Raw genomic sequence first — 15,152 nt, 5'->3', positions numbered from 1 at the left:
CGGGGAGGGCTGGCTGTCTCTGGCATTGTATCCATGGTGCCAGTGGCTGGGGTACGTGTGAAAGGAGTGGAAGAGTGTTACCGGGTGAAGGTGTGATTGGTTGTATGTTTGATGAAAACAGTGGCTTCACTTGATTCCCACTTATGGCAACAGCAGATGCAGCACTGCAGGCATTGTTTGTGGATTGTAAGGGGATTGACACCTTACATTGTGAAATGGGGCACGGGAATTGAACAGCTGTCATTGCCATGATTTTCCTCATTCTATGCATCCAGTTGGTGTGGGAGGTGCAAGGGTTGTACATGCAGGTGTTGTATTGTGCAGTCAGGTTAACAGGTATTGCAGAGGATGTGCAGGATCATTGTGGGAGTCATAGTGTTTGTTGTTGGCATTGCTATCCATGCACTTGGGAGGGACTGTGTGGGCATTGTGACTGAGTGGTGTTGTTGCATGCAGGGAAGGGGTATTAGATGACTAGGTGTGAGGTAGAGTGGTTGGTAGGGTGATTTAGGGAGTGATAGGGTGGTGAGGAAGCATGCTGGACAGGAGTAGTTGGTGCCATTCCCCTTGTGCGTGGGTGGTTGCCCACCGAGTTGATCCTGTCGACAATTCTCTGCCATAACTCCATTTCCCTGACAATGGAGATTTGCTGTACCTGTGCTCGAAACAGTTGTGGCTCTACCCTGTTGATTTCATCGACCATGACCCTCAGCTCATTGTGTGTGAAGCGTGAGTGCTTATGACATGACATGGTGGTTGTGTTGTGGGTGGTGGTGTGTGTTATGTGCAAGGGTGCAGTGTGTGTTGGTGGTTGGGGTGGAGGGCGTTTGGTTATATGCGCGGTTATTATGTAGTGTTTTTCTGCAGTGGTGGTGTGTGTATTGTGTAGCTAGTGCAGTGGCGTGGTGTGTGATGCGTGTGTAGTGTGATGGTGGCTATGGTATTGAAGTGTTGTATCTTCCTTGTTTGCGCGCTTCTCTGTGAGTGTGTTTCTCTGTTTGCAAACCTTTATGGGTGTGTGTGTGGTGGGGTGTTATATGGTGCAGTGAGCAGGTGTTTGCGGTGTATGTATGTGTCTCACATGTGGGGTATTCGCACTGTCCAATTTGGTGTTGTGATGTGGCTGAAGTGAGTTTTGTGCGCAGCGGTTCAGACTGTCAATGGTTTACCGCCATGCAACTACCGATGTTCTGATTTGTGGGTTGTAATATGGAGGGCGGAATATAGTCGGAGTGGCGGTGCTGGTGGTGGTGCTGATGGTGGGACCTCCTCTTTCCCACCCTCAGTTTTCCTGGCGGTGTCAGATTTGTGGCTGCATTTTGGCAATCTTCATTGTGAACTCTTATTACAGCAGATGGGATACCGCCAACACTGCCAAAAGACCACCAAACTCTTAATGAGGACCTTATTGTCCAATCACATTACCATAAACCACAATATTCTGGGATAGAACGTAAAACAGTATACTATCTTATCCTGGTTGTTTCCGGTGAATTATTAGAGTACCCCTGATAGAAGAGAAGTGCATAAAAATTGTTACATGAAACAGAATGCCTATGGCTGCTCTTCTTTACCAGGAGGCAAGGACAGAACGGAAAGCTCAAAGGGTTGGAATAAAAAAAACTGAAAGAGGGCTGAAGACTGAGAGGAAGGCAAGAGAACCAGAAAAACCATGGAACAGGAACTACACTGGTGATTAGCACACTGCACAAAAACTACGATATGCCAGAAATTGAACAGGTCACGACGGACCTGTGCCAGAACTGGTGCTGAACCAGAAAAGCTCCGGACTATGAACGAATAATGTCAGTACTGTCACAGATGCAAACAGTGGCAGTATCAAAATACTATCCAACGGTACCGGAGTACCTGTATCAGTACTGGAACAAAAGGGGCGGAGTAACAAAGGTAAAACATAAACAAGATTGATATAACAGCAGTGCCAGAGCTAAAGCAGAAATTGAACTGTTTAAATAGCTTGACAGGCAAAGTGCTCGTTGCAGTTATTTTTGTGTTACTGCAGCTACATATGCTGGTAGTTGGCACAATACGTTTCAAAATTCTATTGTCTATGTGAGTGGCTATCCATTGAATGACGTCACAACACCATTTAAACCCCCAGCTGACATCATCAACCAAGGCATCATTTTAGAATGTTTTTGGTTGGTGAGTGATATAAATGTAAGACTGGCCATAAAGAGGTTTGTTTTTTCCTAGACCGGTTGGCACCTATAACGCCCGCTATCCAAGTGCCAAGAGATCCCTCCGTTCGTTGCATGCGCTATATAAAAGAGCAGTGTCTTTAAGTAACACGAAAGAGTCTCCTTTGGTTGTGGTCCGCCCGTACCCTGGTAGCGGTCAACTCTGGCCCGGGTTCATCTTAATTTGACACAGAATAATTGGCTGAGAACCGTGTCCCTTTCTGGCCTGAACCACGTAAAACATTTGCCAAATGATGACCGGACCAATCTCTTCATCTACTCTGTTATGCACAGTTGAATTTTTAATTCACACAATGCCTTAAGTGCATAATTTCCGAGGTTGCTCCCTCTTGCACTTCGGCACATCTCGCGCAAAATACACGGACAACCTGTCTGCTCGTTCAGTTTCTCCTCGTCTGTCAGCATTCAACGTGAGGAAGCTCTGAAAAGGGGAGGGCGAGGCCAGTATCCCGGTGTTTCTGCTCACCCCTCCCCCCGTTCCTCTCCCTCAGCTGCTGCATTTACCACGTCCTCTCCCTCCCGCGTTAACTAACCTTTTCACACCAGCACGCGGGGCAGAGGGGGATGGCGGGGAGGAGAGCGCTGTCTGTCTCCTCAGCTATCTGTCTGCAGGAGCAGAGCTTGGCAAATCACTTTCCTTTCACACCCTGCTCCGCTCCACAGCCAGCGCGTCTGCGGTAGGCATGCAGGGGAGTCGGCGGTACAGTCCCCTCCTGCCCCGCGTCTGACGTTCGGCGCACACCCAGGCAGGCACTTGCCAGAAATCTATGGCAGGGGGGTGCAGCCATCCCTGGACGAAACTCTGAGCCCCCGTCCTCGGTACTGAGGTCAGCCCTCACCCACCCAAGAGGGCTGCAGAGGCTGATGCAGCCGTCAAGGTAAGCAGGTGGCATGGGGGGGGGGGGGGGGTGCTGCGATCACACTCAGAGCAGGGTGTAAGGGACTAAGGGGAATCGGGAGTGTGAACAGTCCCAGCACGCACACCCTATCTCTAGGTGTGGGTGGGGGCTGTGTGCAGGCCGCTCTTCCTGCCGGGCCAAGCAATCTTGCAACGCTCAGTGTCTGAAAAATGATACAGCGCAGCGAAGGCAAATTCAACAGATGCACTGTTGGGAATCTGAGATGCAATTTCCCTGCTTTATGTTTTTTTAAAGCGGCTTGAGTGTAATCAAGTCAGGCTTGCCAGTTTCAGCCTCAGCCACTGACCTGCTGAGAGTCAGTTTCGCGGTCGGTGAATTTGGGAGGGGTGGGGGGCACACGCGAGAAGGTCAATTTCAAAGGTACCCTGGCGAGCGCTCGGTGGATTTCCAGGAAATGAGCATGCTTGGGTGGGATTGCCCCACACCCAAGGAGCGCAAACAGACATTTATCCATTCAATACTCAAGCCCCTCAGTTCTGAACTTCAGTGACCACTTCTAGGGGAGCTTGAGGTATATATATAATAATATGTGCGATTATCAGGGCCCGAGTGGGCACAAATGACACGCAGAGACCAGTGTCCCAGATTCCAGTTTTTAAAAACGTCAGTTTCTCGGTTTCGAGTCTGGGGCTAGAACCGGAGGCGCGGCACTTTCTCAGGTCTAAATGCAGACTGCAGTTTTTTAGTTACACCCCGTGCAGACTAAGGTTGCAGGGGTCAAGTTTCTGGACTCGGTATTTTTAGGAGCTGACCTGACAAGGGGTCATGTTCATAGCTGCTGACTTTGGAAAACAGTGCCATCACTGTCCACTGAACCACCTGTCACGTAAAGGCAGAGGTCTAGTTTCAAATGTGTGTTGCGTGCTTAAGTATGTGTGTTTTTTACTCCTGTGTGTTGATTTATTCCACACAACCTGCCCAACTACACGCAGCCACCTGATATGTGTAAATCAGTATGCTACTGTCCAGCGTACCGTTCTGATTCTCATATGTACAACCGTTTGGATATGCCAATGTTGCATCTGTAATTAAAATACTTATTAAAACTTTGGTGTATTTTTAACCTGACCCCTGGTAGCCACTGCCCCTCATTTAATAGTTTGCAATAGACACGGAGGGCCAGATTCGCAGATCATTTTCGCATTTAGATTTCGTATGTCAGTTTCATCATATTCCAGATTTGGAAGTTGCGACTCGTGGAGCCGAAATTGCATTTTTAGCGTGGATTGTTGCATTGGAGCCTTTTCACTTGTGATAGACGCAAGAGTTTTTTTAATCGTCCGCTGCTTCACGGTGAACTCTAGCTGTGTGTTATCGCTATATTATTTTTACCGTGTGGTTCCCGAGAGCTTTACCTGCACCTTGCAGTCGCTACCACATTCGGTAACACTGCAACAAAATTATGATTTCTCAAACCTCCACGCTGGATTCGCCTTTCGACTACAGCTGCTTTATTGGCCGTTATTGACATAGCGCTGCATGCCACGCTGTTGGCTTCCAATACTATATATATTGCGGCATTGTGGGCTAATTAAAGTGGTGATCATTTTATTATGAGATTGAAAGGCAGAGAGGCCAGTCCATGTTTCCCCGCTTTAGTGTGGTGTGACTCTGCGGCGCTTTTTTTTCTATAGGCACAATACAAATAACGCACATATGTTTTCAGGGACACAATTGCCTTCACGTTTAAAGGTTATTCTGTTTGGTTATTATTACTTCTGTTGCAAACGAGCAAATAAAGGGTCTTAGAAGTGTTAACGTAACTTACATCCAATGCGTTACTTATTTTTATCACAATATAATTGGTGCATCAAATGCGCTGCATTTCTTTGAGAACACGGCAACACCAAAAGAAATGCACGTCAGGGGATGTTTTAATATGATGTCCGTGTATTCTTTATTGGCGTTCCGGACAGAGACTTGTCCAACAAGCGCAAGAGTGGGTCTCTGACAGGGGCGAAAAATCCGATGTTAAAAACGGCGCAGTGCATCACCGTCCGAAGTCGCAAATAGATCGAATCCAGGGACTGCCTTCCCCATTCTCCTGCCTCCACATGTATTCTGGGGGGGAGGGGGGTTGGCTTTGTCGGGGGGCGTTCTGTTGCTAAATATATTTTCCCGGAACTCTAAATGATCACGGTTTCCGAAAAATTACAAAGGTAAAAGATATCAGACATTTCTCCTTGTTACTGAGTTTATCCAATGTTTGATAAGTTTACCTCAAAATGTTGTTTTTTTATGGTGTATTCTTAGAAGCAAAATTAAAATTCCTGGATGCGCGTGACTGCGATATTAGGAGTCGCCCACGGTGTCCGTGCTGTTTATAGAGTGCCGCAGCTTCTTATAAAACAGACCTGCTTGCGCACGGTCACACCTGTTACAGTCATCTGGGGAAAGACATCCAAAATCACACTGGCAATGCAAAGAACATGTGTGATTGGAATCCTGCTTTACTTCCTATTCAAATGTATGGCGAGAGCGCGCTGCACCCAGAAGCCAAAAAATGTATTAAAAAACAACTTTTCTACCCATAGCCTTGAACGTTGCAGTAAACGTGATTTGTACAAGGCAAGGGACGTGAGCCTTGCGAGGTTTTCAGAAATATCTAACATGCATATCAAATAGCACTCATTAGGCGTCTCACTGTTGTCTTGGCCCTTGGTAGCGTGTTTTCTTTTGAGACAGGTTTTGGCCAATATGCCAACACGTGGCCACGTTGGACTCCAGGTCGTGAACTATCTGTAGAGTGTTTACTCGATACATGCTAATTATGGTTACAATCAAATGAAACATGTCAGTTGATTAAGACAACTTCACACAATAATCTGCTGGACACGCGGTCGACTGAACCTTATAGGTGCATTCTTTCCTGCGTCTTTTGCCCTTCGTTTGTAAAACAAAAATGAGTATCCATGATTTATACAATACTGATAGTTTTGTATCTGATTGCACGTCTCCCAGGACTCGTTACCAGTCCTGGGCCTTGTAAAAGGCAGTGTGATCCAGTGCGCAAGGCCAATGGATAAGACTCGACTACAACTCCCAGCATGCATTCGGCTAAGGCTGGACATCTGGTGTCAAGTAGCCGGAGAGACACCTGTTATGACCAGCGCTACGAAGCCCGATACTGGCCGGGCGTGCATTATAATTAGGTGTTAGTACACTGTGGGCCTGGGTGGACGGGTGTCACGCACAGCCTCTGCACACGAATTTGAAGACGCACAGATGAGATTTCTGATTGCTGCCCGCTGCAGTAATCGCTTCGCAATTGCTCGGACGAGGAATCAATTTTCCCAAATTGAGATTTTAATCGGGGGGTTGTACGGCTGCTAAATCCGACGGTCCCGAGGCGGTTTCCGGTTGCAGTTGATATAAACTGGATAATGCGCAAGAAGATTAGGTAAACCACAGCACCACCTACAGGATATGAGCTTCGGCTGTGCCAAAGCCGGTCTTTTCCGCCCCTAAAGCTTCTGAGAACCGGTCAAAACTGTATAAAAATAGACTTTTATGTATGTTTTCCCTTCGTGCGGGTTTGAGCAAGACGGAAAATGTAGTCCCCAGCGCAATCTAGAATTCTGGCTGACTCAGCGTTTCTCCTCCTCCTACCAAGTAAAGAATGCCACTTATTCTGTAATTAGTGAGAAGATTTCATGTTCTTGTGAATGTTAAATAAGACTCTGTTAATGTAACTGGCCATCTACACCAATCCAAGCCCCCGCTTTACCTCCTATAAAGCTACTGCTGACTGGGGAGGGCGGCTTCGGGACACAGTCAGTGACACAGTGTTTACTTAGTGTAAAAGGACAGGATTGCATCTTATACATAACATTGTACATTCAAAAGATTGAAACCACAGCACTCACTGTTCAGAACATATAACAAATAGTCCATAACATAAGTCTTTCAGACCAATCCATCTTGTGTTGTCAGGCCTTCTTTTATTAAGAAACTTTCATGTTTCCATATAGTTCTTCATTGCGTTGTTTAATATTTGGACATCCAACACGTGTTTCGTCACAAAATGACTTTATCAAAGTAATGAGTGTTCCAAAAATCCAAGGAAAACTTGTAATTAAGTCTAAAATAGTGCTTCACTGATTAACGAATCGGGTCAGGAGGTGGTGTACTCCAAAGACCAAAGAATAAACTGTTTATTCCCAACAGCACGCAGCCAAAACACCAGGCGGCAGGAAATACAATCACAGGGCTTATCATGGCCCGTGTCTGTTAACAAGAATACAAAATATACTTTTCTGAATTTACTACATCAAGGACATACCTCTTATAATATACTTTGTACTGACCACTGTACTGGCAAACCTCTTTGGAGTACACCACCTCCTGACCGTATTCGTTAATCAGTGAAGCGCTATTTTAGACTTAAAGAAGACCTGGGATTACAAGGCGGATTGGTCTGAAAGACTTATGTTATGGACTATTTGTTATATGTTCTAAACAAAGAGAGTGCTGTGGTTGCAAAGTTTCGAATTTATTATGTGTTAATTAATACATACTTCTACTTGTAGGTAGCAGGTTAGAGAACAATATAGCACCGTGGATAGACACTTTTGAAATAAGATTATTCTACCTTTGTAATGTTGGACACTTAGGGGGGGTGCATCTATTTTTGCCATTGTTACCCTTATGTTTTCTATGTTTGCATAACATTGTACCTATTCAACTTTGACTCTAACTTTAAACCCCCCCCCTTTGAAGCTTCTCCCCCGTCCTCCTTTTCACTCGTTCCCCCACTTTTCCTTCGTTCACCCATCTTCCACTTCAATTCACCCACTCATCCCCCTTTTCCTTTCACCCCCTGCCTGCTTTGGGCATCCCCCATGCTATCATCTTTCACCTGCTTCTTTCTCCCCCCTAGAAGGGTGGCCAGGCCCGCATCTTACACTCCACCCTCCCCTATCTACTGCCACACAGCAAAAACCTGTTAGGCGTTTTGCTGCCCCAGCAGCGAGCCCACTGCAACATTGCACAACCTTACACCTTCTCCTTGAACCACATCTTTTCCCCCCCACAAATCCCACAAAGTAAAGCGAAGCTCTGTAAGGTAATATGAATTGCCCGACTCGGATAGGTGCATACCATCAGTCCTGAAAAGCCCTGCCTCTTCTTCTGTAATCCCCTCGTGCTTCAGCACCTTTATACCATGCGCCCAGCAGAAAACCCTCATTGCTCTATTGAGCTTCCTCTGAGCCCTCTCCATAGCCCCATGCTTCAGTGCCCCCTCCACTTCCTCCTAGGTACAAACTCAGTCCAGACTAAACAGGTACAGTGCATTTTCGGACAAAGCAACTCCAGATCCTGTTGCATATCTTGCAGTAGGGTGAGCCCCGAAAGCTTCACCAGGTCATTTTTCCCCAAGTGCAATAGCAGAAGATCAGGACAACCCCAGTTTGGCATCATTGATGTTAGAAAAGGAAGCAAGTTACCCCACCTCATACCGCTCTTCCTCCACCACAAAACTTCATGACGGCTACTCGGCAGTCCCAATGAGTGTCCATAAATCTGCTTTTCTGCGTATTGAGCCGCCCAATGTATGTATGAAGGAATGACCGACATCCAAGTGACCATTTTTCCACTCCTGTGGCCAGTCACACAACCTGCAAAAAGAAATTTTTTTAATACAGCATCTATGAATGTCCCACCTCCTTATATAGCAGCCCTTGTACCTTCCTATTCCACAGTACCCGCCCCACAAATCAAGACCTCATAAATCACTTGCAGCATCTAGACCTCCACCTACCAATCTGCCGAATCTGAGCCCAGTCCCAACCTAGATGAGCTGCCGCTATAGCCGCCCCTATTCTGAATGAATGAGTCCCATAGCACTGGGCCTGTCTCCTGATCCGTCTCAACTTCATCCGCAAAACAGACAAGAACTGGAATGCTGTGAGCTTCTCGGCACTCAAGTATCTTAAAACGCCGGCCCAACCTGTCGCTCATTGTGACCAAAAACTGATCCACTCAACAACCGGGCAAGCAGCTGTATCTCCACCTTTCTACAACCACACCCATTTCCCCATTCCCAACTGATCCATCTTGGACTTTCTAAGCCATATTCCCAAGTGCCCTTTTCGCAGGCATACTTCACCCACTTTCACACCTACGGACCTACCCACACCCAAGAGTTCAAACATCCGAAATGCCCCAAAAACATCCACACCATGCACAGCCTAAACAACGCAAGTTCATGAGCGTCTTTACAACAAACCGGCACAACATGCAACAGTTCCAACAGTAAATCAAATATGATGGGTTCCTTTGCCGCTCTGCCCATCCCCGTTCTGGCTCTACCCCACCCTTTCAACATTCTCCCCAGAATATCATCTTTTGCTGGGTCACAACCAAAAAACTATTTACCATAAAAATAAACACCAGCCAACCTGCCCCCAATCGTGGCAGACGACAAACCTTTTTGTATCAAAAACAACACAAAACGTAAAGCTTGAGATTGAAGCATGTCATCAGCCTGCACCCAAAAATCCCCTTCAAAACATTCAAAACTCTGAAATTCCAACCATGCCAGACGATAACTCTTCCGAGTGGATTCCACTAATGACTTCTCCACCAGCCCAATGATCATCATGCCCCCACTCCCAAATGTTTGATGGGACCGCTGTCTTGTGCCGCTCTGCTCCTGGTGCCAAACTGCGAAACCGATGCTACTGTGAACGAGACTAGGAATCTGCAAAAGCATTGTTCACCCCAGGAATGTGCCCTGCTTTAAATATGACATTTAAAGATAAACATGTGAGCATGTAACACCTCAATAATCGCAACACCCTAAGACCTTTTGCCCTCTCTGTTTACCAGTTCCACAACCATCATGTTGTCCATGTGAAAAACTACAGTCCTGTTGGCCAGTTCGTCCCCCAAACAGTCAAGGCCACCAACAGAGGAAAGAATTCCAGGAAAGCAATACTCCTGCCTTATGTCATCCGATGTGCAGGTCACTGTTCTGCACATCACCGACCGTCCCAAAAATAGACCAAAACCAGAGGCCCCAGGTGCATCCAAGAAGATTTGTACCTGCCAGATTCTGTCCTCCTCCTGAAAATTCATGAAAAATCCATTGAATTGTGTTAAGAATGTATCCCACACTCTGATTTCCTCTCTCAGGCCCACTGACACACAAATCCTATGGTGCAGGAGGGAGGTACCTGACATAGCTAGTCCCAGGTGCATGCAAAATGTTCTGCCCCCCCCCAACCCCTGCCCCTCCACTGACTATCCTACAGGCAAAGCTGAAGAAACCCAGGAGCTGTTGTGCCATGCACAAATCAATCTTCTGCAAGGACCGGACCTATCTAAAAAAAAACAGAATCTCAGCCATCTTTCCAACTGGCAATCTTGCCACTAACCCTTCCGTGTCCAGTTCAATCTCCAAAAATGTCAGCACACAACTGGGGCCCTCAGTCTTTTCCGGAGCCAAAGGTACCCCCACCTCCTGGGCCCGTCTTTCAAAACCTGCCAAAGCCTACTTATAGGACTCGGAGCCAGCCTTACCGACGAAAAGGAACTCATCCAAGTAATGTGTCACCTCCCAATGCCCACACACCTTCACAAAAACCCATTGCAGGAAAGTGCTAAAAGCCTCAAACAGCGCACATGAAATGGCACAGCCCATCGGGAGTACTCTGTCCACGTAGATCGCCCCATCTAGCTGCATGCACAGTAATGCAAAATCTTCAGGATGGATAGGCCACTTTAATGTTGCATTTTGCTAGCTCAGATCCACATCAGCGTTGTGGCTATGAGCCATGCGGCCAAACCTCCAACCGCGCGATGGGCTGGATTCCCATACAAACCCAATTTAAGCCTTCCCTTAATCCCACCCCCAGGCAACCTTAAGCCAATCCTGTCACCCTAATGCCACTTTCCCTCGAAAGCTCCAGTGGGCCTCCATTGTCATTGCCTTAAATCATGAACCGCAAAAGGTGCATGGATGTCCGTGAGGCCCTCACTCCTCAGCGACTCCTCCAGGATGTCACAAATTGCTGCCTAATATAGAAATAACTTGACAACCGTGGAACCCGACCTAGTCTGTTTCACAATCCTAAAGTTTGTAAGATCCATTCACTTTCCTAAGGTGCTCTGAGTTTCTTAAAGACCTTTCCTGCCAGTGCTTGAATCGTTACAGCTGTATATCGGAGACATTGCTTGGAGCACATTACAAATCTGGGAAAAGACTTGACTGGGACAGCGACATGGGAGTGATGCGAGACTGGTGCCACAGTGCAATTTACATTTTCTTGGTTAACTTTAACCTGCTTGTCGTCCCTGAATCACCTTGTGTATCAGTGCTGAGTAGAGTCCTCAGTATGAAAACACTGACACAAATGCATTTAGCAAATCAATGCACACCAGTTAGTGTCTGTATTCAAAAGCAGGGAAGACATGATAGGCCCGCTCCAACTGGCAGCAGTATCTGTTGTCACATGGTGAGGAAACTCAGACTCTCATTTTAAGGGACCAATATAAGGAAACTTCCAAAAGATTGAAATTTAAATGTTTAACCATTCTCCTACTGCTTTCATCTTCACGATAGTGGTAGCGAGTAGACGGCGGTTCACAAAAGACCTTATAAATGAAACGATAACAGGTCCATCTTTTACTGTACTTGATGCAGAACATTAAAGGAGACAAAACTCTGTTCTGAAGCACCCTGCATGTGCAGGCCCCCCTCATTTGCAAGGGGAAGATCAAAATCATTTTCTAGTGCCTGTACCGTGGTGAGAATTATCTTGTAGTCAGGTTTTGTAGGAAAATAAGGGGACTCAGTTCGGCGGTGAACATGTGGAATCTTTTTCACAAACCCTTTACCCCCACCTAAAATGTATCTTTTCGGCACCTCTTACTGACGGGCTGTCAGAAGGTAAAGAGCAGTGCCAGACTGTCATAGAGATGTACTAATTTTATGAACTTAATGTTTTTGAGGGAGTATAAAGCTTTGAATCTGTTACCAAAATTACACAATATCATGTACATGGCTTTCTGCTTTGGTTCTACGATCTCCAATAAGAATTCTTTAATTAGTTAAAAATTTCCGCTAAGCTCTTGCAAATCCACATAACATGATTCTGCAATGCCCATGGGTCCAGACCAACAAAGGCCTCGGCCTGGCCTAAGGCATGTGTCTCTCTCTCTCTCTGGTCATCATTAAATGAAAAAGCCCCAAAACAATGTCCTGCCTTAATGCATGTTGGATTTATATCCATTGGGCATCTTTTACATGTTGATGCTTATCAGCCTCAGTGAAGTGCAGAGTTTATGGGCCTTTTGTTACTCATAAGCCAGCGTTTAGCGCCTTGCGGTTTATTGAACGAGAGTGTATTGGTGATTGCTTTCTTTCTAACAGCTGATCCCACACCCATGAGTCCTTTACTGCACTTAAATGATATGCAATTGGGATTTACAGTCACATCACGTGGTGTATATACACACTTTGACCCATCCTTCAAGGTCTCTCGGGTGCATACCAGATGCTGGATGGCCAGCCCTGGAGGAACACAGAGCTTTTAAAAGTAGTGGGGAAATAGCACACCAACCTGGCCCTTAAAACAGAAGGTTCAAATGGCCAGACACGGAACATTCATCGCTGCCGTTATTTTACACTCACTTTCTTAAAATCTGAAGATAGAAAACCTCCCTCCTCTCAAGGAAGTCTGCTTGATGGGCTAGAAACTGCCCGGAACCCGATATGCACCGTAAAGGTGCTAGAAAAGAAAAACCCTATGAATATAAATGGCTAATTTATAGTACATAGTGATAATACTGATCACTTTCTACCTCGCATCACAAACCAAACTGTATTTGGGGTCACACACAGGTGTATGCAGGGGCAGATGGAATTTCGTGTATATCTTCAGGGCACCCAACTTCTGGGATGATTCTCAATAATTTTAATATTATTAGACCCATTAAACAGTGTACAATGTGTCTGCACACCCACATTACCTGCATATGAGTGGATTTGCTGGAAACACCAGTCTTACTGAATGCTAGGTCTAGCTACTTACACTGCCAACAATCATAAGATGGAGATTGTCACGAGAGTAGTATCATTGCAAGCAAGGAGGGCAAGAGCCATTAAAGCTTTGGAGCACACTGCCAGGTAGATATGGTACTGTAAACAGCCGCAGAGAACAGACTTACCACTTTCACACACATTTTCAAAGTTATTTTGAACAAGAGTGGAGGTGCTGAAAGCCAGACCTAAAATGCTTGCATGATACATGGGATGGATGTCTGAAAGTAGAGAGCCCTGACCAAGAAGGGGTGGCAAGCTGCGGTTGAGACTGAATAGTATACAGGGCCTGATTCACAAAGAGTTTTCTGTGAATAGGTGGGGCTTAGGCTTGAATTTCCAGAAGTAGTGACACCAACATATAATATTCTTTATGTAGCCCTTCATACTGAAATTCTGCTCTTTCCAGCGCTATAAATGGAAACTGAGAAGTACTGGTACTTACTGTCCACAGTACCTGTTTGCACTTGAGAAGTACTGACACTCTCCCATTAAATGTATTTTAGAGATGCTGAAAAGTGGATGTACTCTCCCCATTAAATTAAAGAAGCGCAGGTACTACGTACTGGACACTACCTCCCCATTTAAAGCACTGGCCTCTTTCTAAGTTTTGTTAAAAAAAGAGCGTTGGCCTTAACCAGTTTAACCATAACTCAATTTACAGACCTTGAAAACCTAATCTTGCTTTGCTGCAATTCAATCCCAGCAGTGCAGCAGATGTCAGTAGTGAGCATTACCATAGTGAGTCTCCTTTCCAGTTTGTGGCATTCTATATGAATCAGACTCTCAGTGCCTACTCTGGTTACGTTAGGATCCGGAGGCCTCCAAAACGGCCCACACTCCCCCCGCCAGGAATACACGAGACGACAAGCTTTACTCGTTGGAAGAAGTATCTTTTATTTCAAAAGACATAATTCAAAATGACTCATAACTTCAATAAGCCAAACATCAAATAGCAAGCATGGCAAGGTTAGTCAACAGGAAAAACAGTTTTTATTTACATGTTACTGAGAAATTCTTGTGACCATAACCAATCTGACAGGATCCCTTCCTGTCCTGAACCACCATTTGGACCACACAGGTGACCCATGTGTCACCTGTATCCCAGGAGGGACGGTTACCCCGACTACACGGTACCTTGTCCTCCAGTTTCGGGTTCCGCCCCCCCTCCAAACACCAATCAGCCCTGGGGTGTAATGGGGGGAGCCAAGAGCTGGAGCCCCATGTTCTCCCCCAGCGATCTGAGGTCTCTTACCCCCTGATCTGGTGTGTACATCCGCTGGTTGGCTCAGAACTTCAGGATCCTATCCCAGATGTCCTCCTGGGGGCCCCACCTTGGGGAACCCCTCCTATTGTTTCTAGTCACATTTTTTATCTCAATTTCCCAACTTCTTTCCAAACTACTAAACATAAAGGAGAGGGTGGGTGGGACAATCGCGGGCCGCACGCCAGGTCCCGCCGCCGCACACAGGAAAAGAAGGTCTAGCCTTCTTGGGGGGGCCTTTAAATAGCCCCCCACCAGTATGCGCCGGCCGGAACCGGCGCACGGCGAACGCCGGCCCCACGTCATGCCCCCTGCAGGATTGACTTCCGCCCTAACGCCTCGCGAGGCGCCAGGGCGGAAATCCGGCCGAACTCCGGCACCCCCGGCAGAAGGAAAGGGGGGGAGTGCCCCAGGGCCTTGGAGGCCCCGTCTCCTAACGGGACGCGCCCCCCACTGCGGGGCGGGCGCTTTTCCCTAGGATCCGGAGGCCTCCAAAACGGCCCACACTCCCCCCGCCAGGAATACACGAGACGACAAGCTTTACTCGTTGGAAGAAGTATCTTTTATTTCAAAAGACATAATTCAAAATGACTCATAACTTCAATAAGCCAAACATCAAATAGCAAGCATGGCAAGGTTAGTCAACAGGAAAAACAGTTTATTTACATGTTACTGAGAAATTCTTGTGACCATAACCAATC

The 15,152-nt window shown here is 46.5% G+C and overlaps 1 protein-coding gene and 1 long non-coding RNA gene across 3 annotated transcripts in view; one reads left to right on the top strand and one right to left on the bottom strand.

Moving 5' to 3' along the window:
• The window catches only part of LOC138284222 (uncharacterized), a 129,887-nt gene extending 127,105 nt beyond the window's left edge, over window positions 1-2,782 (bottom strand). Inside the window, exon 1 of the long non-coding RNA XR_011201361.1 lies at window positions 2,756-2,782. This is a non-coding gene — a long non-coding RNA (uncharacterized lncRNA). The remainder of the gene's footprint in view (window positions 1-2,755) is intronic.
• The window catches only part of RGMA (repulsive guidance molecule BMP co-receptor a), a 121,468-nt gene continuing 108,920 nt past the window's right edge, over window positions 2,605-15,152 (top strand). Inside the window, exon 1 of one of the 2 annotated variants that reach the window (XM_069222754.1) lies at window positions 2,605-3,100. In XM_069222754.1, the coding sequence (XP_069078855.1) occupies window positions 3,087-3,100 (14 nt within the window). In that variant the 5' untranslated portion in view covers window positions 2,605-3,086. Of the gene's footprint in view, window positions 3,101-6,492; window positions 6,543-15,152 lie in introns of those variants that run through there. The other variant, XM_069222753.1, reaches the window with a different exon arrangement.

Source organism: Pleurodeles waltl, chromosome 3_1, assembly GCF_031143425.1.
Source record: "Pleurodeles waltl isolate 20211129_DDA chromosome 3_1, aPleWal1.hap1.20221129, whole genome shotgun sequence".
Taxonomy (NCBI): domain Eukaryota; kingdom Metazoa; phylum Chordata; class Amphibia; order Caudata; family Salamandridae; genus Pleurodeles; species Pleurodeles waltl.
Note: the sequence above shows the minus strand (reverse complement) of the source record. Positions and strands in the feature narration are given on the sequence as shown.